The 22744-nt window shown below is 47.6% G+C and overlaps 2 protein-coding genes and 1 long non-coding RNA gene across 4 annotated transcripts; 1 reads left to right on the top strand and 2 right to left on the bottom strand.

Moving 5' to 3' along the window:
• Nucleotides 1-3480: 3480 nt before the first annotated feature.
• On the bottom strand, nt 3481-4890 carry LOC123070465 (protein STRICTOSIDINE SYNTHASE-LIKE 10). Its single transcript, XM_044493697.1, has 3 exons — nt 4560-4890; nt 4178-4453; nt 3481-4109 (listed from the first exon to the last, which is right to left on the bottom strand). Exons 1-3 carry the CDS (start codon nt 4871-4873, stop codon nt 3626-3628), a joined length of 1074 nt encoding a protein of 357 aa, XP_044349632.1. The 5' UTR covers nt 4874-4890; the 3' UTR covers nt 3481-3625.
• A 234-nt stretch (nt 4891-5124) lies between these two features.
• Nucleotides 5125-9566, top strand: LOC123070464 (zinc finger BED domain-containing protein RICESLEEPER 2). 2 transcript variants are annotated; one of them, XM_044493695.1, is made up of 4 exons: nt 5125-5375; nt 5983-8037; nt 8139-8209; nt 9266-9566. In XM_044493695.1, the coding sequence occupies exons 2-3, from the start codon at nt 6006-6008 to the stop codon at nt 8207-8209; spliced, it is 2103 nt and encodes a 700-aa protein (XP_044349630.1). In that variant the 5' UTR covers nt 5125-5375; nt 5983-6005; the 3' UTR covers nt 9266-9566. The 2 variants fall into 2 exon arrangements, with proteins under 2 accessions (XP_044349630.1, XP_044349631.1); XM_044493696.1 differs by lacking the exon at nt 5125-5375 and adding an exon at nt 5452-5620.
• A 701-nt stretch (nt 9567-10267) lies between these two features.
• On the bottom strand, nt 10268-13929 carry LOC123070466 (uncharacterized). Its single transcript, XR_006433741.1, has 2 exons — nt 13546-13929; nt 10268-10744 (listed from the first exon to the last, which is right to left on the bottom strand). It is a non-coding gene; the product is annotated as an uncharacterized lncRNA (long non-coding RNA).
• Between the last annotated feature and the right edge of the window lie 8815 nt (nt 13930-22744).

Genomic DNA, 22744 nt, shown 5'->3' with positions numbered 1-22744 from the left:
CGAAACCCATGAAAATTTCTTCTATACTTTGTTTTTTCGTGGGTCATCATCTCCCAGCGTAGCGGAAGCAGTCAACGAGGCCTCTACGACAGAAGAGATTCTTCCCGGTTTCTGCCAAGACGATTCCATCAAATAAATAAAAATAAAAGTGAAGTGGAAAATGCATAACCAGAAGAAAAAGATACCGTGATGTAAAATGATCATGGGACACATCGTTTTTAGGACCGACAACTTTCTGCACAATGCCTATAGTGATTTCAGAATTTGGCAACACCACGTACTAAAAGATCAGTTACAAGAGCACAATGCTTTTCATGGCTTCCTGCTCGTCAGAACAGCCATGCTGCCTGGTGATAACCCACAAGTATAGGGGATCGCAACAGTTTTCAAGGGTAGAGTATTCAACCCAAATTTATTGATTCGACACAAGGGGAGCCAAAGAATATTCTCAAGTATTAGCAGCTGAGTTGTCAATTCAACCACACCTGAAAACTTAGTATCTGCAGCAAAGTGTTTAGTAACAAAGTAATATGATAGTGGTGGTAACGGTAACGAAAGTAAAGACAACAAAAGTAATGTTTTTGGTATTTTATAGTGATTGTAACAGTAGCAACGGAAAAGTAAATAAGCGAGAACCAATATATGGAAAGCTCGTAGGCACCGGATTAGTGATGGATAATTATGCCGGATGTGGTTCGTTTGTAACAGTCATAATATAGGGTGACACAGAACTAGCTCCAATTCATCAATGTAATGTAGGCATGTATTCCGTATATAGTCATACGTGCTTATGGAAAAGAACTTGCATGACATCTTTTGTCCTACCCTCCCATGGTAGCGGGGTCCTATTGGAAACTAAGAGATATTAAGGCCTCCTTTTAATAGAGAACCGGAACAAAGCATTAGCACATAGTGAATACATGAACTCCTCAAACTATGGTCATCACTGGGAGTGGTCCCGATTATTGTCACTTCGGGGTTGCCGGATCATAACACATAGTAGGTGACTATAGACTTGCAAGATAGGATCAAGAACACACATATATTCATGAAAACATAATAGGTTCAGATCTGAAATCATGGCACTCGGGCCCTAGTGACAAGCATTAAGCATAGCAAAGTCATAGCAACATCAATCTCAGAACATAGTGGATACTAGGGATCAAACCCTAACAAAACTAACTCGATTACATGATAAATCTCATCCAACCCATCACCGTCCAGCAAGCCTACGATGGAATTACTCACGCACGGCGGTGAGCATCATGAAATTTGTGATGGAGGATGGTTGATGATGACGATGGCGACGAATCCCCCTCTCCGGAGCCCCGAACGGACTCCAGATCAGCCCTCCCAAGAGAGATTAGGGCTTGGCGGCGGCTCCGTATCGTAAAACGCGATTATTTATTCTCTCTGATTTTTCTTCTCCCCGAAAGCCAATATATGGAGTTGGAGTTGGCGTCGAAGGGTCTCCAGGGGGCCCACGAGGTAGGAGGGCGTGCCCAGGAGGGGGGCGCTCCCCCCACCCTCGTGGACAGGGTGTGGGCCCCCTGGTCTTCATCTTTGGCGAGGATTTTTTATTATTTTTTCTAAGATGTTCCGTGGAGTTTCAGGTCATTCCGAGAACTTATGTTTTCTGCACATAAAACAACATCATGGCAATTCTGCTGAAAACAGTGTCAGTCCGGGTTAGTTCCATTCAAATCATACAAGTTAGAGTCCAAAACAAGGGCAAAAGTGTTTGGAAAAATAGATACGACGGAGACGTATCACCTGGGTTCTCTAGTGACCCGGAGAAGTTCTCTTTATCTTCAAGCTTTTATTCCTAAATTCACTTATTTGTCCCCTTCTTTCATGTACCTCCCTACCTATAGAGACAAGTAGGAATAACAGAACCACATCTACAAAATGCTAGTACTATGCATCTACCTATCCCCACCTCTCCCCTAGGTCGGCCCCGCGCGACGACCAGGAGGGAACCCTAGCGCCGCCAAGCCCTCGACTACCTCTCCCACCTCTCCTTCTCGCCACTGCCGGGGCGCGCCACCGGGCAAAGCCCGGTTGGCGTCGGCGGCGGCGGGATCTCTCCTCCCGGCAGCGGCCGGACCTGGCGTGGGTGGCATTCGCCGGCGGTGGGCAGAGGGGCGCGCCGGCGAGGACTCAGGGGGTGACGGCAGGAGCTGCATCCCCCTAGTGGTCGCGTGGGGGGCCATTCGGGGCGCTCCTTTGGTGGCCTGTGGTCGATCTGTTTCAGATCTGACCGCCGGGGCCTCGAGCGGCGCGAGGATCTCGGGGCGGCGGCCTCGATCGGTGGTGCACGGTGCAGCCTATCTAGCAAGCGGCACCCGCGGGTGCAGATGGGGGGCCTTCCACGGCTGCGTGGGCGACGTGGAGGCGGCGGCACTATAGCGGCTCCTCGACGGCCGATCGGAGTTCCATGGGAGGCGTCGTCTCCGACTCGATCTACTCCGGTTCGTGCTGGCTACGGTAGCGACTATGTTCGACGCCAATACTGCCTGGACGGATCTGGCGGGTGGGCATGGATCCAGGGGAAACTCCAGGACGGCGTGGCGGCCGCACCGAAGTCGACGCCTTCGGCGCCGATTCCCTTCCTGGAGGCTTCGGTGTGGATCATACGCCCTTACCTCTGCCATGAGCGCAGGCAAAAGCCTTTGTTCCTCTGTTTGGGCGACGATGATACTTTGGTGTCGTGTTCCTTCCTGAAGGCGTCGGCCGGGGACTGCTCAGGGTGGTGGAGTTGCTGGTAGTTCCGAGTCCACGCGAGATGGCATGTAGGTGGAGCGGTGTGGCATCAAACGAATCGTCTATGGTGGATCTCGGCGGCATGGCGCAGTGGAAACTTGGCGTCTGATGCGCGGAGATGGACTCACGCAGAAGGAGGAAGCTGTCTGGCGTCATGGTGGCATTGGTAGCAGAGAGGCCTGGCAAGGTCGGTGCATCAGTTCTGCTCTGAAGATGGACCGATGGAAGATGAAGGTGACGGCATGGGACCCAATCCAGGTAGTGGCTTGGATGGGACACCCGACTTTAATGTTAGTCTTTGGTGCGATGTCTGTTTGGTATTAGGTCCGGACATTCGGCACACCTTCATCAAGAGGATAGAAATAGCAACATTGTTGCCAAGATGACGGCTTCAGGCTTATTGATGTATCACATTATATGGTCTTTGTGAATAATTAATAATATGGCTGCATGCATTATCCCGATGCAGAGGCCGGGTGTACCTTCTTTTCAAAAAAAAATGGAGCTACTTCAAAGCCAGCGTGAGTATCGAACAACTTTTTTGTTGTCCTTTTTCGTGTAGAAAGAATTCTGGATGACTTTTTAAATCACCCTTTCATGTTTTCCTAATAAATTGTATTATTAAATAGTATTCCATACGAATAGTGGAAGTTCAGAAAGAAAAACATGAAAAAAAAAGATCTTAAGCAAAGCAAATGGATTTGACAGAAGGATAACTAATACTCGCATAATTACATCTGTAGAAAAACGTTGCAGGTAGTTCTGAAACCATATGAAGCCATGACCTTGAACTCTATCTACTAACTCAATGAGACAACAACTAACGAACCCGTACAAATCCAAGGTGCTAACACACAATCGATCAAACTAAGACCCCTATATAATCAAGCTCGACGGAGCCCAGCCACAGCTTGTTGCCGTTCTGCTCCGCCACCTCGCTGAGCGTGACGCCCCTGGCGGCCGTCAGCTCCTCGACCTCCACGCCGTCGGCGCCGAGACGGACGCCGACCAAGTGCTTCACCGGAGCCTCCGTCGCGTTGAGCCGCGCCTTCTCCTGGTTGAGCGCCACCCAGAAACCGCCGTGCCCGTCGCGCCTCACGTTGTCCGGGTAGCCCGGCAGGTCGGCGAAGAGCTCGTACTGCCCGGCCTTGGGCCCCTTGAGCCAGTACCGGAACGCCTGGCACGGCACCGTGTGCGCCACCACCAGGTGCGTCCTATCGCGGCTGAGCGCCACGCCGTTCGGGTACGGCAAATCCACCTTGAGCACCGTGACGAGCTTCGTCCGCGCGTCGTACTTGAGCAGGCGGCCGGTCGCGTCGGCGTTCATGATGATCTCGGTGTTAAACCTGCACGCACATTGGTTCGTCATCTCCGGGGCTCATGTTACAAAAGATTTTTAAGGCGTGATCGGTACCTCCGGGGATAGTTGGCGCTGCTGTCGGTGAAGTAGACATCGCCGGTGGCCTGATCGACGTCCAGGCCGTTGAGGAAGTGGAAGCGGACACCGTCCGCCTCCGTCGCTAGCACCTGGGCTTCGCCGCCTTCCGGGCCGACCTTCATGAGCCCCAAGTAGGCGTCGGCGATGTAGAGCTCGCCGGTCTTCCTGTTGAACCGGACACCCAGCGGCCGCCCGCATATGCTCTCCTTTTCTTCCGACGGCACCCCAGAATCCGAGCACAAAGGAATTTTCCTACACACGTCCCACATGTCACACGTAAGCTAAATTTTAAATCGCGATCGATCTAGTACATACGGAGTACTTGATAACACGATCCTGCGCTTTTAATTACACCGACCTGTAGTTGGCATTGTAGGCGAAGGTGCTCCAGCCGGCGGCACTCCCGCCCCACCTGAGGACACGCCCGTCGGAGACGCCGGTGTAGACCCCGTCCTTGCCGGCGAACGCGAGGCTCTCGGCGCCGCTGACGCCGTCGGGAAGCGGAAGACGGTAGCTCCAGCGCGTGTCCGTCGTCTTGACCTGCTGGGCCGATGCGAGGGAAACGAGGCAGGCAAGCACGACGAGTACCGCCGCCAAGTTGCGCCCCATCGTCGCCGTCGTCATCGTCCTCGGAAGTTTTCCTCTATGGGAAGTCGTAGCGCGCACCTCCATGCCTTTTATGGGAGGCCGCGACAATGGATCAGATCAGACACGGCAGTAATCCTACACCAACTCTACGTAAAATCCCACACGAACTGTAAGCAAAAACCGTGACGTGACGGACTGCCCGCGTACGTCCGACCGAGCCCGTTTCGTTTGTGGTCTCTGCCGAGTTCGGCCCGAACCCGCGCGGTTCAGGTATTGTTCGCCTCGGTCCACCCACACCCACTCCAACCTGGCTACCACTAACCCAAGTAGTCTGGGGTCCGGGCCAGCCACGCCCGACCGAGAAGCTGGCTGTCGCGGCCGCATCAGGGCCGTCCATCGCGCAGGCGCGGACCCGAAACCCACCACGGCGACAAAACCACCACCCTGCACACGCGAAATGGGTCGCGGCTCGCAACCCACGCCTCGTCCGCCCCGGCTCCGATCTGCTAAGCCCCCACCGGATCGGGTTGCGGGTCCCCTCCCCGCGACCCATCACCGCCGCTCGCCGCCGGCCGCCGCCGACGAGGTCAGTCTCCCGCCCTACGCCCCCTACCTCTCCGCCTCCTCCGTCTTAGCGGGTCCACTTACCCGAGCCAGAATCGCTAGCTGTAGCTGAAGCCCCGGCCTGGGAGCCCATTTCGTGGAGCTCGAGCATGGGGGCGGGAGTAGGACCCGACCCCTCTGGGCTTCGATTAGTCCCTGGATTCCCGAGATGGCTTGCTTGCCATGGCTGATTGTGTCGTGGTTTTGGGGATTGGGTCTTCGGACGGGGTAGGTGAAGGGGATTTAGTGAAGGGAGTTCGTTCAGTCCGTATATTGCATATACATGTGCCATGGTAGCTTTCAGCACTCCGCGAAAATTTTAGCGGTCATGTAGTGCGAGTATGCGCTTAACACATGAGCAATCTTTAAGTTCGAAAGGAATTTTTATTCGGACAGTAACTGGGAAGTCATCATCCATTGATATTGTTTCCCAGTTCGTCAGGCGGGTGTCCAAACCCTTCTTTGACCTTTTGTTTCTGCAAAAGAGAGAAACATGGAGCCATTTCCTTTAGCTTCGTATTGGATCAAAATGTGTAGTACTACCCACTATGGACTATTCTCATGATACTTCTTCTTTGGACCTCCTGCAGTGAGTAAGCCTACACGCGATACCATGCTGGCACCGGCAGCGATGGAGGTGCCGATTGATGGCACGGTGAGCACCACGATCGCGTCTGTGAACGCGGTGCACAATCCACGGGCACGCAAGTTGCGGTCTGCTGTTTGGCAGGACTTCACCAAGGAGCGCCGTGCTGACGGCAATTGTGTCGCTATCTGTAACCACTGCAAGAAGCAGCTCACAGCAACCAGCCGGTCAGGCACCACACACCTACGCAACCACCTTGCGATATGCACCACCACCTCTACACGCCGTGCTGGTAAGCGTCGGAAGCTGATTGTGCGCCGTATTCTCCACAACAAAACATCCACTGGGCAGCCTGGCGATGGACATGCCTCTGGTGAGGACAATGACAATGATAGCACACACTTTGATCAAGAACTCAGCCGGCATGACCTTGCCCGTATGATTGTCCAGCATGGCTACCGGTTTTCAATAGTGGATGATCTGGGGTTTCGAAAGTTCGTCAAGAATCTCCAGCCACAGTTTAGCATGGTGTCATATGACATAGTGAGAGCTGATAGCATGGCAATTTATGAAAGTGAGAAGCTGAAGCTCCAGGATGTGCTCCTCAAGACCCCTTGCCGGGTTAGCATGTCAGTTGATATGTGGCGATCGAGTACACAGATGGACTACTTGTGTTTGACCTGCCATTACATTGATCATTCCGGCGATGAATGGAAACTTAGGAAAAAAATTCTTAACTTTGTGCATGTCGAGGAACATTTTACAGCCAATCAGATTGCCAATCTCATTCTGGAGAAGTTGCAGCAGTGGGGTATTGAAAGGAAGCTAGCTGCTGTTGTGCTAGACAACTGCACTGCTGGTGACATTGTTGCCACAGAACTTCTCAGAGTTATGCAGCCTAGGAGACTTCTCCTGTTAAACGGAAATTTGTTCCATGTGCGCTCTTGTGCACATATTCTGAATCTCACAGTTGAAGAAAGCTTGGAACAGACATCTGACATAATAAATAGAGTCCGTGAGATGATTCAGAATGTCAAGTTCTCACAGGAAAGGCTTCAAAAGTTTCTCGATACCGCAAAGCTGCTGCAGATTGACCAAAAACTGTTAGTTCTTGATTCTCCAAACAACTGGCCGTCCACTTACTTAATGTTTGATTCTGCATGCTATTATCACGATGTGCTTGTGCGCCTTGCAGAACAGGAAGCACATTATGCTGCTTTCTTGACCGCTAAGGAGTGGGCTGATGTGAAAGCCCTCACTGAAATACTTGACGCGCTCAATAATACAATGGAGAAGTTTCCAGTGGAAAACCCGACCGCAAACCTATATTTCAATGACATGTGTGAGATCCAGGTTCTTTTGAACACCTGGCGCAATAGTCCATCTCCTGTTGTTGCACAAGTGGCTGGCCGAATGCTGAAAAAATTCGAGGGATACTGGGATCTTACTAGGCCAGTAATGGCATTTGCATCCATACTGGATCCTCGGTACAAGATGAAGTCAATTGAGTATTTTTTTCAGCTGATTTATGGAAATGACCAATTTACAGCAAAGGCAACAATAGAAGCCATCAAGCAAAGCTTTACCAGCCTGTGCAATGAGTATGAACATTCAGCAGATTCATTGAAGAATCCAGCTGTTCTCTTCTACGCTGGAAACAGTAGTTCTTGCATGAGCTCTGTGTACAACAATGGAAATGACTCTAAGACCTTCTCTCGCATCACATTATCAGATGCCCGACGGGGACTTGATCAGTATATTCAGGAGTCATCGTCAGGCCAGTCCTTCAAGTCTGACTTGGACTTGTATCTTGAGGAAGCTGTCTATCGTCAAAAGGAAGGGAATCAAGATAATTTTGACATCCTGGGATGGTGGAAGTCTTTTGCGGCAAAGTATCCTGTCCTTTCTCAAATGGCCCGTGATATTCTTGCTATCCCTGTATCTATCATCCCACTGGACAGTGAAGCCCGGGTGCTGAATGAGTATCTCAGTACTATGGACCCTTCAACGGTTGAGGGATTGGTCTGCGCGCAAGATTGGTTACGTGCAGACACAGAAGGTATCACTGAGTCTTACAGATATATTAGTATGAACTTAGTTTTACTCTTGTAAATACTCATGTGCACTTACCAATGATTGGTTTCCTGTGTGTTTCTACAGTTGCTAATTCAGATGGCCATGTAGATGATAAAGTGCCACGTGGCGACGAACTTATTGTGGCACCGAATTAGGTGAGTATATTATTTTGTTTCTTTATCTCGCCCCTCTTGAATTACTATCTAAGTCATTTTGATTTTTGACCCATAGCACTAATTCAACTTGAAATGCTCCCACTTTAGGTCATAATGCACAGGCCCGCATGCTAGTGACACTAAGCACAAACTTGTGTTTTTTTTTTTTACCAGAAAGTGAAACTTGCACGCTATTGTGTAAAACGAAACAGGGCTCTTTTTCCTAGTGAGCTTCTCCTATAAGTAATCTTATAATTAAATGGAACTGGTATTTGTATGGATTGCCAAGTACTTCCTCCGTCCGAAAATACTTGTCATCAAAAAGAATAAAAAGGGATGTATCTAGATGTATTTTAGTTCTAGATGCATCCCTTTTCATCCATTTTGATGACAAGTATTTTCGGACGGAGGGAGTATGTGTTTTGGACAGTTGGTGTAAACAGATTATCTGTTTGTTTGCAAATATGAGTGATAAATTAATTGTGTATATAGCATGTACTCCCTCCGTCCGAATATACTTGTCGAAGAAATGGATGTATCTAGATATATCTTAATTATATACATTCATTTTTAGCCATTTCCTTGACAAGTATTTTGGGACGGAGGGAGTATTTGCCTTCTTATTCTGCGCGGTGAGCTCAAATTGATACAATAGTAATTCTACCAGGATGCGACTTTTGCCATGCAGCTGACCGATTACTTAAATTACACTAGGGCTATTAATCACAGACGTTGAAGAATGAAGACTAAAACTTAGATGTACTATACACACACACACACACACGTATCAGCATGCATATGCGTACTTGTGCATTTTTATCCACCATAGTACAAGTCTTGCACGTATAACTAATTACCACCATAATGGTAATGCTTTAGACCTGTGCATTTTGCTTTGTCCATCCGGAGTGACACCAAGGTTAATCATTGTGGCTCTGTTTCTCCTGCTAGCTTGAAATTTCACGATCCATCAAACAAACAAAAATATGTTTTGTGACGTTTTACTTTCTCGAGCCACCTAGATTATGGCACCTGATTAATGTAACTTGTCCGCAGTTATTCATCTGTGGTGAAGGCGTTTGGAGAAGAACGGAGGTACAAGAATGGCATTTATCCATGCCCCTGTCCAAGAAGCAGCAACTTAATCATGTAAATGTATCATTCTAGTCCTAGATTGTCTGTACAATGAGGTATCAGTGTTGCCCCCCAAATGAAGGCTAACATGGCGCAGCCATCCCGTGCCATTTTTATACAGTTTGATCGGTGTAATGTGACTGCACTCTTGACTGGGTGTGTATCATGCTGCTCAGCAAAGCTATTTGCAGACGTCTCCCCGGGCCTTGGACATGCCTTGAAATGCTTGGAGTGGACAATATTGTGCATCGAGCATTTGGAAAGTAATGCCAAAACTTAGGACCTTGATAATTGTCACACGTCAGGTATGAGCGTATGGCGAATCGAAGGATGTCAATTTTAGTTGGTAAGCATGACAGCTTCGTGTTTCAGTTTATTTTTGACAGAAACTTGTTTTCTGCCGCGGAAATTTGCCAACCTTGCGTGACTGAAATTGCCATCGAAAGATGTCTGCCGTGTGACACTTGGCATTTGGGAAAACTTACCGTGAGTTCTACAAAGCACCTGAATTGTAGCCAGAGTAGGGTTGCCAAACAGGATTGTGGTGTTCACCTCAAGACTTGTTATAGTTTGGCTTATTTTGAGACTCGACGAGTCCCACTCTGGTACAGTTGAAGGCGCTGCTGAAGACTACTCCTAGATGGCAAGATACACGAACAGCGGCACAGCGGATGCTTCCATCCCCAAATGCAGGGCATCGCCGGATCGGCACGCGACCCTCTGTCGCCCGTGCTGACAGACGCAGCACCCCGGGCGGGCCAGCACGCCCGTGCCGCCCCGGCATGGGCACCGGCATGCCGCGGCCCGAGCACGCGCGAACAGCGACAGTGACGAACGAAACATTCGCACGGCGCGACCACACCACGCGGGACCATGGATTCGAATGGAATAAAGAGGCAGCGCGAATAGTAGAGCAGATAGAAATTCAAAGAATAGGCAAGGCTTAGCTGGTCAGTTACTGATTACACCTCTACCTGAAAACTGAAACTTGTACCATCTGGTAATTGTCTAACGTTACGCAAAAGAATATGAGTACTATGTATACGCTCCCGGACCAATACGGCTTCATTCCCGACTTCTCCTCCCTCCCTCGCTCCTTGATCGAGCAGGCGTCACCACCGGTGGACGCCCGGCTGCTCCCAGTGATCAACGCGGGCCTGGCAGGCGTCACCACCGGTGGACGCCCGGCTGCTCCCAGTGATCAAAGCGGGCCTGGCACCTGCAGACCAGGACAGGACAGACCCAGTGCATAGAAGCTCCCACACAAGGTGGGGTCTGGGAAGGAATTATAGGAACCTAGTCTTACCCCTGCAAAGTGCAATGCAGAGAGGCTGGTTCGAACCCAGGACCTCTTGGCACAAGTGGGGAGGACTTCACCACTGCGCCAGGCCTGCCCTCTACCTGCAGACCAGGAGAAGATAAAAAACTCTTTGTCAATTGGGATAACAAAATTACACTGCAGCACGACGCCATTCAGAATAGCCAACCCCATGAGTTATCCTATATACGCATCTCTATCTCTAGACTCTAGCGCATAAAGTCACCACTTAGCTTTCAGCTGAACCCACTTAGTAGATTATGGACATACCCATTATATAAGCTAGGATACGACCCAAAGTGAATTTCAAAAAAAGAAAAAAAAAACTAGGAACCAAAGTGTTTGTTGATATGGACACTCCCTCCATTCCTAAATATAAGTCTTTGTAGAGATTTCACTATGAACCATATACGGATGTATATAGATGCATTTAGAGTGTAGATTCACTCGTTTTGCTCCGTATATAGTCCATAGTGAAATCTCTGCAAAGACTTATATTTACGAACGGAGGGAGTACTTTTTTTTCATGGTTTGTCGGCGGCTCATAAGCTTAACCTTGAGGTCAAATAAGCATAATGAAAAGTTTAATTTTGCCAATATGTACACGTCAACCTTAAGGGCGTTTTCTTTGCACAGTATGGCTGCAAGAAGTGCTAGGTATGTGTGTATTTAGTTTCAGAACTTTATGAAACCTAAAATTCTCACTTTCGACTAAAAATCAAACAGGCTCTCCATGAAGCCCGGGAGCAAGAAATCCACACCTTGGGTGCCACATCTTCTTTACATGTGTAAAGAACTTTAGTTGAAGAGAGGTGACTCTATGGCATCTAAGGAAAAACTAAATATCAGAGTAGTTTTGTTTGATCTACACCAAAATATCAGGCCGTAACTCCACAAGCCCACTGTGCAATGATCTTCTAGGAAGCGAGGAAATGAATCCATACTTCTAAAAACAATCAGGATTCTTAGGAAAAAATAAAAAAAATAAAAATAAAGCAAACAATGATTGCTTTAAAGTGAGTTGATGTGGTCCTAACAGAAGGCTCTTTAGTAGGGCACGCATATCATGTATATATATGAAAAAAGGTAAAAGATGAGTAATTGAAACAGGAGCCACATAAAACTACAAGTTTGCACTTTCCGGCATTTCAATGCTGTAACAAAGTAAAAGACAAAAACAAAGTAGAAGACAAAAATGACATGCAATGAGATGCCAAGAGGAATTTCTCTAGTCTTAAGTCTACATACTGTAATAACAATTGCAACACAAGTATGAGCCTTTTGTCTTCTTGTTTCTTCTGGAAAGAAAAATTATTTGTCATATTTCTTATTTGAAGCAGTCTTCTTGTTTACCGTGTATTATGTTTTGAGAGAAAAACACAGGTTCACCTTTTGGGAAAAGATAAAATGATTAGTGCTAGAAGACAATAGAGAACATGTGACTTTCTAATGCAACGCTACCTGATACTGCATCGATCACAAACTCCATCCTGATCATATTAGTAAAGTCGCCTCACAGTTACTGGAAGTCTACTTAAACAAACAGTGATGGGAACAATAAAATTAGTAAAAACAAGCAAATAGTTTTATTCTATGTTTGAATGGTGAGAAATTTTAAGATGGTCCCAATTAATGTGAGCCATTCATTCTTTGCAATCCAAACCAACCCTACTACTCACCACGACACAAAGAGGGAGTAACTTTTTGGTCGCGGCCAAATATTTGGTTTTTGTTTATGGTTGCGTTTCTTTTGGCATGCCATGTATCTTTTCCAATTGTAATTCGTTTTTCTACGTACCCATAATGTCAAAAGGGTGCACAATAAGGCCCTCTTGCCATAAGGCAATGCATATCACAAAGGGGATGAGACATTTCACTGTCGCCTAAAATATAACTTATCAAGGCGCAATAACCTTTATTCGCCTACACTAGCAGTCAGTGGCTCAAGAAAAGAGCTAGATTTGGCGGCTTGGCGTGACCCTAATGGCTAAGGAACATGTTTCTGTTAACTAGTATAAATAAATCGCCTAATATTTAGGTAAAGAGAGACCACTCGAGGGCATATATACTGATGAAAGCATCAAAGCACTAAAATAAGCCCATGCTAGAAGAATCATGACCTAACTCCAAAATCTTCGCCTAACTATGAAACCAAAGATTCAAGAGAGAAGTAACGCTGAAGTTTTTCTACTTGTGTTCTTTGATAGAAGAATATAGCAACATGAAACGTAAGAGTTACCAAGCGCTAGACTACCACACACCAGTGAAATGTGCGAAGTACTCGTAGTACTAGCACTAGTACTAGTACGAGTGCAGTAAGACGAAATGTACGTCCACCAAACAGTACTATGGTCCGACTGGAGGCTCATCAAAGATGGTAATTAAACCAGTTAGTGACCTTAAAACAAGACCTCGCAAACTGGATCTAATCGTCTACTGTAACTACCTTTGTAGCCAAATACTACTACTTGGGTAGTACATTGTTTCTTGAAGAAGTTGGAACCACATTGGACAAGCAAATTAAGCCGTCTAGCTATATACAGCAATGGAGGACGACGCTGATTCAGCGCCAGCAACTAGCAACCAAATCTGCACGATGAAAATCTAGAGCTAGCACCCGCAGCCCGTTCTAAAAACGCATCTTGCGCATGCCTGTATGTTGTACTGCTTGGCCAGAGGGGCAACTCACAAACTCAAAAACTCAAGAAGAGCGAAGAAGCAAGTAGAACGCAGAGAGAGAGAGAGGGAGGGAGGGAGGGAGGGAGGGAGGGAGGGAGGGCGGGAGGGGGGGGGGGGGGGGGGGGGGGAGAGAGAGAGAGAGAGAGAGAGAGAGAGAGAGAGAGAGAGAGAGAGAGAGAGAGAGAGAGAGACTACACGGCCTTACCTTCTCCTCCGCGTCCACCTGGTGCCGGTGAGGAGGCCATGGAGGCCTGGGCGGAGCTTGGTCGGCCCCATCCGCGTCCATTGCTCTTCTTGCACCGCTCGCTTGGTTGGGAGTTGGAGTGTTGTAGCCGGTGGTACTCTTTGAGGGGAGGGAGGGAGCGAGGAAGAAGGGAGCAAAGCAAGCCGGCAAGGCAAGGGGGTGGGGCTGCGTGTCTCCCAGAGAAAAGAAAGGAAGCAGAGTTAAGGGTAAGCAGAGAGCAGAGCAGCCCACTCTGCTTGGTTTTGAATGAAGAGGAGAGAGAAGGCGCGCGGAGCAGAGAAGGCAGAGAGGCAAAAGGAGAGGAGGGAGCAAATGAGCAATGGCTGTCAGCTGTTTCCCCTGCTTTTTCTCTTGTCCGCACAGTGCCCACTGCTCCTGGCACAGCAGCCCGCGTACACGTACTACAGAGCGGCCCCCTGCATGCATGTCTGCTTCTCTCTCTTTCTGACTATGCGAGTGTCTACGATGTGTGTAGCTCTGCTGCGACGGTCCCTGTCTTTTACTACTACTACTACCGGGAAAGCTAGTCTCTCGCTGGGAGTGGGCCACCGTGCCGAAGCCCCGGTAGTTTCAGCTAGTTCTACTCGTGCTAGGCCTCCCCCTCACATGTCATCGAGAGTCGCGACGCTCAGCGGCATGCTATTGCCAGCCGTGCTTTTCGGTTTTCACGAAGCCTTTTTTCAGGACTGATGAGCGGCCATCCGCTGCAAGCAAGGTGGATTTTTCACCGTCTTGTCTCGGGCACTGGCCGTCGCGCGTGCGTGTTTGCCAAGTGTGAAGATGTTTTTTCCTTTCTTTTGAGAAGAGAAGCGGCAAGAGCAGCAGCCAGCCAGCCAGCGAGTCTTTTCTTGCTTAGGCTCGCCCTCTCTTTCTCTCTCTCTTCTGTTCCCTGGCATGGCCGCAGATGGCTCTGCGCCGCTCTCTGCTTTGCTTGCTTTTATCGTGTGGGTCTGTCTGACTCTGGACACGGGAAAAAGTCGTGGCGGGAGGGGCGGAAAGACTGTTGGAACTTGGGAGGAGAGGCGAGGGGCCCGAATCCCTATAGATTGCCAAAGATTTGGGTATGCATGCTCTGTTTCTCTCTCTCTCTTTAATGCTCTTTCCAACTCAGGTCTAGGCCGGCCAGCCTGGCTCTGCTGGGTTGCCATTTCTTTGGGGTTCCTAGACAAACTATACGGATAGCGAGAAAAACATTTTTAGAAGTTTCTTTTTGACGCGAATATGTGGCTGTGGTTCTCAGGAGGAGAGCACGGTAAAGCATTAGAGCATCTCCAACGGCGACTCGCAAATTTCCTTCCGCATTCGACCGCAGATAAGGGGAGAGCAGTCCGTGAACACAGTTGCGATAGACCACCATCCAACGCAGCCCGCATATATTTCAAACATTGTGGAAACAAACTGGACGAATTTTTTACAAACACGGCGGATTTCATAAATACCGGACAACATTCATGCAATCACGGCGGATTTTCGTTAGATTTCGAACATTTAGAACAAACAAAACCATTCCGACCCGACCCTAAACTATCTACGGCGGCGTCCAGTGTCCAAGCCCTTGTCGCCCTCCACCCGGCGCCTCCATGACCACTGGCGATAAGACCAATGAAGTAAAGTTGTGGTCTCCAGCGAGGAAGAGTAGAACACGGAAGATGGACCGACCCACATGGGACACAAGGCCCTGCTGCCTCCGTGCCCTACTCATTCTCGAAGGAGTCCGCGCCTTGTCCGTCGCCGGTGGAGGTGAGGTCCATGATGGAAATGGTGGCCCCCGTGTTGTCATCGTCCCGCGGGGCCGCCTGGTGGTTCGTCGACGGCGTGTAGGAGGCGCAACTAGCATTGTTCTCGTCCACGATCGCCTTTAGTTGTGCCTACGCAACGGACGCTTCCTGGCTAGCAGCGGCTTGAGTGCGGACGACCTCATAGATTGCACGCTGCTCCGCGACGAAGTTAGGGTTCGCCGCGGCCATGGCCGCCACAACCTCCTCGCTCGCGCGCTCACCGTCGATATAGCCCTCCGCCAACCGATGCTGCTGTAGGAGGAACAAGTTGTACTGGTGTTCCTCCTGCGCCTACTGGAACACTGACATAGGCACTGGCGCAGGCTGCTCCTCCGCCATGGCAGCTTCATAGTGCGCCTGCTCCCGCTCCATGGTGGAGCCGGCGTGCACAGGCGCGGGCTCCGGTGGGGTGTCGTCGAAGCCCGTCTTCATCGTGTGGTCGTCCTCGTCGTTGGAGACCTCAGGCGAGTTGGTCGGCATGCCGACCTCTATCATCCTGGCACGGTGGCTCTGCTAGGTGGCCGCAAGGGCGGCCAGCTCGTGCTTCGTCTTCGTCGATAGGCTCTCAGACAGAGCATTGCCGTCTGTAGTCATGGTGGATGTGATGGAAATGTGATGCCCCCGATTCAATCGTGCACTAATCATACACGCAAACATGCACAGTCAAGATCAGAGACTCACAAGAAGATATCACAACACAACTCTACGACACAAAGGATAAACATAAGTATTTATATTACAAGCCAGGGGCCACGAGGACCCGAATACATAAGTCAACAAACTAATATTATCCGAGTACATACATAGTTAGACAAGTTTGCTTTAAGAAGTCTGAGCTAAACAACGCCACTAGATCGAAAGGCGAGGCCTCATGCCTGGGACCTACAGACTACTCCTGGTCATCGGTCTCCACGTAGTAGGCTTCGCTGGGGTAACCTGCATCTGCGGCACCATCATCTGTTGTAGCAATCGTGTCGAAAGAAAAAGGCAAGCAAAGCAACCGTGAGTACTCATCCAAAGTACTCGCAAGACTTATATCAGATATATACTACATATGCATCGGTATCAATAGAAGAGGTAGTATATATGGACTAAACTACAGAATGTCAGAATAAGGGAGGAGAAGCTAATCTTATCGAAGACTACGCCTTCTGGCAGCCACCATCTTGAAGTAGTAGAAGAGGGAGCTGAAATGGTAACAAGTATCATCGTATAGCAATAATCCTATGTGGAGATCCTCTCCTCATCTCCCTATGAGAGAGCGATCACCGGGTTGTGTCTGTCACTTATCTGGGTGTATTTTATCAAGTATTCGGTTTTAGTTGTAAGAGGTCTGAATAAAACTCCAAGTCATCCTGTTACCGTGGACACGACTATTCGAATAGATAACTTCCCTGCGGGGGTGCACCACATTACCCGATACGCTTAATCACCTCTGGCCGGACACACTTTCCTGGATAATGCCCGGCCTCGGAAGATCAACACGTCGTAGTCCTACCTAGACTCTCCAGAGAGGTCAACACGCCAGTCTATATCCTAAGTGCTCAGGGGTCTTGGGCCAATCGCCCTTTGCACTCCTGCACGTTGCATGGACGGCCGGGAATCACTCGGGGGGCTGTAGTAGGCTTCGCTGGGGTAACCTGCCATGTCGTTCCGCCACAAAGAATCATTCGGGGGGCCGTCGGGAAAATGTCCTTTCAACCCCCAATCCGTGAATTACGCGGGTACTCTACGAGCCGACCCGACTTTAATCATATCATGTATCATGTATGGTATGTATATACCCGTGATCACCGCCCAAAGGATCACGACCCGATAGTATAGCATGGCAGACGGACAAGAATGTAGAGCCACTGATGGAATACTAGCAAACCTATACTAAGCATATAGGATAACAGGTAAGTATCAACAGTAGCAGCAAGGACAGGCTATGCAGCAGTATAAGATCAATGGTAAGGCAGTAACAGTAACACTACTCTAGTGCAAGCAGCAAGAGGGAAAGAGTAGGCGGTATCGGAATGATCAAGGGGGTTTTGCTTGCCTGGAAGCTCTGCCGAGGAGGGGTCATCGATGTCGTAGTCGTACTGGGCGTCACCGGCGGTCTCGGGGTCTACCGAAAGAATAGGGAAGAGGAAAAAGATAACAAAGCAAGCAATGCAACACAAATGCAATGGCAGGACAAATTGCAACCATAGGCAATTTAAAAGAAGAGGGGAAACATCCCAAAAAAAATCCCAGCTCCAGGTGTTTTCAGTAAAATGGTCTAGGGGGGAATGTCGATGTTTGATATGTTAGAGGGGTGTGGCAGGCATGCAGATAGCGTAAACAGGTTCATTATATTTTTCTGAGCAACTTTCATATATAAATTATTTTAATCCGAGTTACTATTTAATTTCTACGAATTTTTGAAGTTTAAACAATATTTTGAAATTTAACTTAATTCAAAAAAATGAATAAATCTTAATTGCTACAGGTACATAGAAGTGTACCTAGCAATCTGTATCACTGGCTAACAGTGCGGCCAGAGGGGCCCACTTGACCGAGTCAAAGGGTTGACTGGTCAATGACACTATTCATGGCCCCCACCTGTAAGTGCCTTTTATTATTATTGTTGTTATTACTATTATTTTTGTTATTATTTAAGTTTTATTTTATTATTATTTATTTTTCTTCTCTTTTTTATGGGCTGGCCCCACCAGGTAGTGGCCTGGTTGTTTTCCCCCCTCCTGGCTCGGACCAGCACAGGCGTAGGAGGGCGCCAGCGGCCACAGCGAGCAGCGGCTCGGGGCGGCATCAGGCGGGCGCCGGCGGCCTGAGGCGGGCGTGGACGGGACGAGCTAAAGCGGCAGAGTAGCATCACGCAGAGCAGCAGTAGCGCGGGCGCTAGGCAGGAGGGCGGCTCGTAACACTCGCGGGAGACTACATCAACGGGCGCGGGCAGGGCCACACGCAGGTATGGGCGGCAGCAGTCACGGGTGGTGGCGAGTGCGGGCGGTTGCGGCAGCGCATGGGTGTGTGTAGTGGGCGCGACCCTAGGCAGCAGTGGCGCTGGCAGCTCAGCCGTATGGGCCGGGGCGCCGCGACCAGCCGGCGTGCGGGCGCAGGGCTACGCAGTGAGAAGGGACAAGGCCAGGGCAAGGCGAGCATGGTGTGGGGGCACGCCTGGGCGCAGCCAGAGGCCAGGGAGCGCGGTGACGGGGCAGTGAGCGCATTGACAGGGATGGCATCCTGCGGTGGCTACATGCGGTGCTCGGCGGCGGAAGCAAAGGAGAAGGAGGGAACGGATGGCGGAGCTCACCGCGGGGACAAGGGGCTGGTCGGCGAGGCTCAGGAAGGACAGGAGCTCGCGGGACAACGACAACCGTAGCGGACCGCAATGAAGGGATCGGTGATTCGGCCTCGAGCGAGGGACGAAGCTGCGGCGCGAGATGGGGAAAATGGAGGGGGCTATGGTTCTAGGGGGCGCGCGTGACGACTTGTAGGCGGCGGCAGGGGCGGATGGCCGGCACGTGGTCGTGCCCGATGGATGAGCGCCAAGATACTTCTCCATCATATCTACTTTTCCAAACTCTTTTGCCCTTGTTTTGGACTCTAATTTGCATGATTTGAATGGAACTAACCCGGATTGATGTTGTTTTCAGCAGAATTGCCATGGTGTTATTTTTGTGCAGACATCAAAGTTCTCAGATTGACCTGAAAATTTATGGAGACTTTTTGTGGAATATATAAAAATAACTAGCGGAAAAAGATACCAGATGGGGGCCACCCAGAGGCCACAAGCCCTGGGGGAACTCCTACCGCCCCCCTCGGGGCGCGTCTTCTCCCAGGCTTTTGGGCCCCCTGGACCGCCTACAACCCTAACTCTAACTCTATAAGTACCTATTCGCGGAGATTTTTTTAGAGAGAATGATTCATCGCCTTTTATGATACAGAGGCATCGCCACCTCTTGTTCTTCATCTTGAGGGCTAATCTAGAGTCCGTTCTGGGCTCCAAAGGGTGGAATCCATCGCCATCATCATCATCAACCTTCCTCCATCCCCAATTTCATGATGCTCACCGCCGGGAGTGAGTAGTTTCATCGTAGGCTTGCTGGACAGTGATGGGTTGGATGAGATTTATCATGTAATCAAGTTGGTTTTGTTATCGTTTGATCCCTAGTATCCACTATGTTCTGAGATTGATGTTGTTATGACTTTGCTATGCTTAATGCTTGTCACTTGGGCTCGAGTGCCATGATTTCAGATCTGAACCTATTATGTTTTCATGAATATATGTGTGTTCTTGATCCTATGTTGCAAATTGTACACACCTATTACGATTTATGATCGGCATACCCCAAGGTGACAGTAATTGGGATTCTTTCCGGTGATTACTGTAGTTTGAGGAGTTCATGTATTCGGTAAGTGCTAATGCTTTGTTCGGGTTAATATCCCTTAGTTTCCATTAGGACCCCGCTACCACGGGAGGGTAGGACAAAAGATGTCATGCAAGTTCTTTTCCATAAGCACATATGACTATATACGGAATACATGCCTACATTACATTGATGAATTGGAGCTAGTTCTGTGTCGCCCTAGGTTATGACTGCTGCATGATGAACATTATCCAACACAATTATCTATTGTTGATCCAATGCCTACGAGCTTTTCACATATTAATCTTTGCTAAGTTACTTTGCCGTTGCCACTGTTACCATTACTACAAAACCGCTACTGTTACTTTTACCACTATTACCGTTACTTCCATACTACTTTGCTACTGAAAAATTTGATGTAGATATTAAGTCTTTCAGGTGTGGTTGAATTGACAAATCAATTGTTAATACTCGCGAATATTCTTTGGCTCCCCTTGTGTCGAATCAATAAATTTGGGTTGAATACTCTACCCTCAAAAACTATTGTGATCCCATATACTTGTGGGTTATCAAGACCTTTTTCTGGTGCCAATGTCGGGGAACATAGCTCTATTTGCCGAATCACTTGGGATTTATATCTGTTGATCACTATGAGGAATCTGAAAGATACCAGAGCCAAGATTTTTTCCTCTACTACGAGGGGAGGTAAGGAACTGTCATCTAGCTCTGCACTTGATTCACCTTCTATTTTGAGTAAGCATGCGACGCCTACACCTGCTATTAATCCTAATATGATGCAAGTAATTGATGATGCTACTTCTGCTATGAATAATGCTTATGATGATGCTATTACTTTGCTTGATAAGAGTGTGCCAGTGGGTGAATTTCTTGATGAACAACTTGCTAGAGCTAAAGATATTGTGAATGATGAAAGTGATGATATCTCTGAAACTGATGAAATTATTGAAACTGAACACCTGGAAACACCTATTGGACCTACCTCTCCTAGATATGAATTGTCTGTTATACCTGAAGGTGATGTTATGGATGGAGAGGTAGCCAGGGACTTTCTTGCTTGTAAAGATAGAGAGGATCATAAGAAACTACTAGTCGAATTGAAAGAAAAATATCTGAATGCTAGAATGCAATATGATCCTAAGTTTGCTACTTCACCTATCTTTGTTACTTATAAGGATTATGTATTCTCTGTTGATCCTGAGTTAATTACTTTGGTTGAATCTGATCCTTTCCATGGTTATGAATCTCAAACTGTTGTGACACGTCTTACTAAATTGAATGATATAGCCATCCTATTTGCTCATGAGGAAAATATTCGCTACTACTATATTCTTAAGTTGTTTCCTTTCTCATTAAAGGGTGATGCTAAGATATGGTTTAATTCTCTTGCTCCTGGTTGTGTGCATAGTGCCTAGGATATAATATATTACTTCTCTAAAAAATATTTTCCTGCTCATAAAAAACAAGCTGCTCTACAGGAAATATTTAACTTTGTGAAAATTGAAGAAGAGAGTCTCCCATAAGCTTGGGGGACGCTTCTCCAATTAATTAATGCTTTGCCTCATCATCCTCTCAAGAAAAATTAAATACTTTATATCTTTTATAATGGCATAACTGATGCTTCTAGGGACCACCTAGATAGTTGTGCTGGTTGTGTTTTCAGGGAATAAACTATTGAACAAGCTGAAGTATTATTGAATAGTATATTGAGTAATGATAATGATTGGACTCCTCCCGAATGATCACCTAAGCCAACTCCGAAGAAGTGGGGTATTCTATTTCCCAGTCCTGAAGATATGCAAGAGGCAAGGAAATCTATGAAAGAAAAAGGCATTAAGGCTGAAGATGTAAGAATTTACCACCCATTGAAGAAATACATGGCCTCAATACCCCAACACAGGTAGTAGAGTTAAATTCTCTCTATAGATTTGATGAAGGTGATATTCCCTATAATAAATCTGCTAGTCAATGATTGGTTGAATTTGATAACTTTATTGTTAAACAAGAAAACTTCAATGAATATGTTAGTAGACAACTGAAACGAAATGCTTTCATGCTTGAACGCTTGGGTGACTATATGTTTAGAACTGTTAATGATCTCAAGATTGTTAGTAAACATGCTTCTATGGTAAAGACTCAAGTAGAAAAAGTTCTCAAGGCACAAAATGATTTGCTTAATGAGATGAATAATAAGATGGACGGTCATGCTGAGTTATGACTAGAGGTGGTAAAATGACTCAGGAACCTTTGTATCCTGAAGGCCACCCTAAGAGAATTGAGCAAGATTCTCAGAGAAATAATACCGATGCACCTAGTTCACAAAAAAGAAAAAGAAAGATGATAGGACTTTGCATGCTTCTAGTAAACCTACTATAGACACACCTGAAAATCCAAATGATATTCCTATTTTTGATGCTGAACACAATCTGGTAATGAACATGAACCTAGTAATAATCATAATGATGATGTTCATGCTGATGCTCAACCTAGTAATGATAATGATGTGGAGATTGAAGGAAATATGCCCTAGAGGCAATACTAAAGTTATTATTTATTTCCTTCTTTCATGATAAATGTTTCTTATTCATGCTAGAATTGTATTAACCGGAAACTTAGTACATGTGTGAATACATAGACAAAACATAGTGTCCCTAGTATGCCTCTACTAGACTAGCTTGTTAATCAAAGATGGTTATGTTTCTTAACCATAGACATGTGTTGTCATTTGATGAACGGGGTCACATCATTAGGAGAATGATGTGATGGACATGACCCATCCGTTAGCTTAGCATTGCGATCATTACAGTTTCATTGCTACTGCTTTCTTCATGACTTATATATGTTCCTCATACTATAAGATTATGCAACTCCCGAATACCGGAGAAACACTTTGTGTGCTATCAAACATCACAACATAAATGGGTGATTATAAAGATGCTCTACAGGTGTCTCTGAAGGTTTTTGTTGGGTTCGCATGGATCAAGATTAGGATTTGTCACTATGTGTTTC

Source organism: Triticum aestivum, chromosome 3B (genome assembly GCF_018294505.1).
Source record: "Triticum aestivum cultivar Chinese Spring chromosome 3B, IWGSC CS RefSeq v2.1, whole genome shotgun sequence".
Classification (NCBI taxonomy): Eukaryota; Viridiplantae; Streptophyta; class Magnoliopsida; order Poales; family Poaceae; genus Triticum; species Triticum aestivum.
Note: the sequence above shows the minus strand (reverse complement) of the source record. Positions and strands in the feature narration are given on the sequence as shown.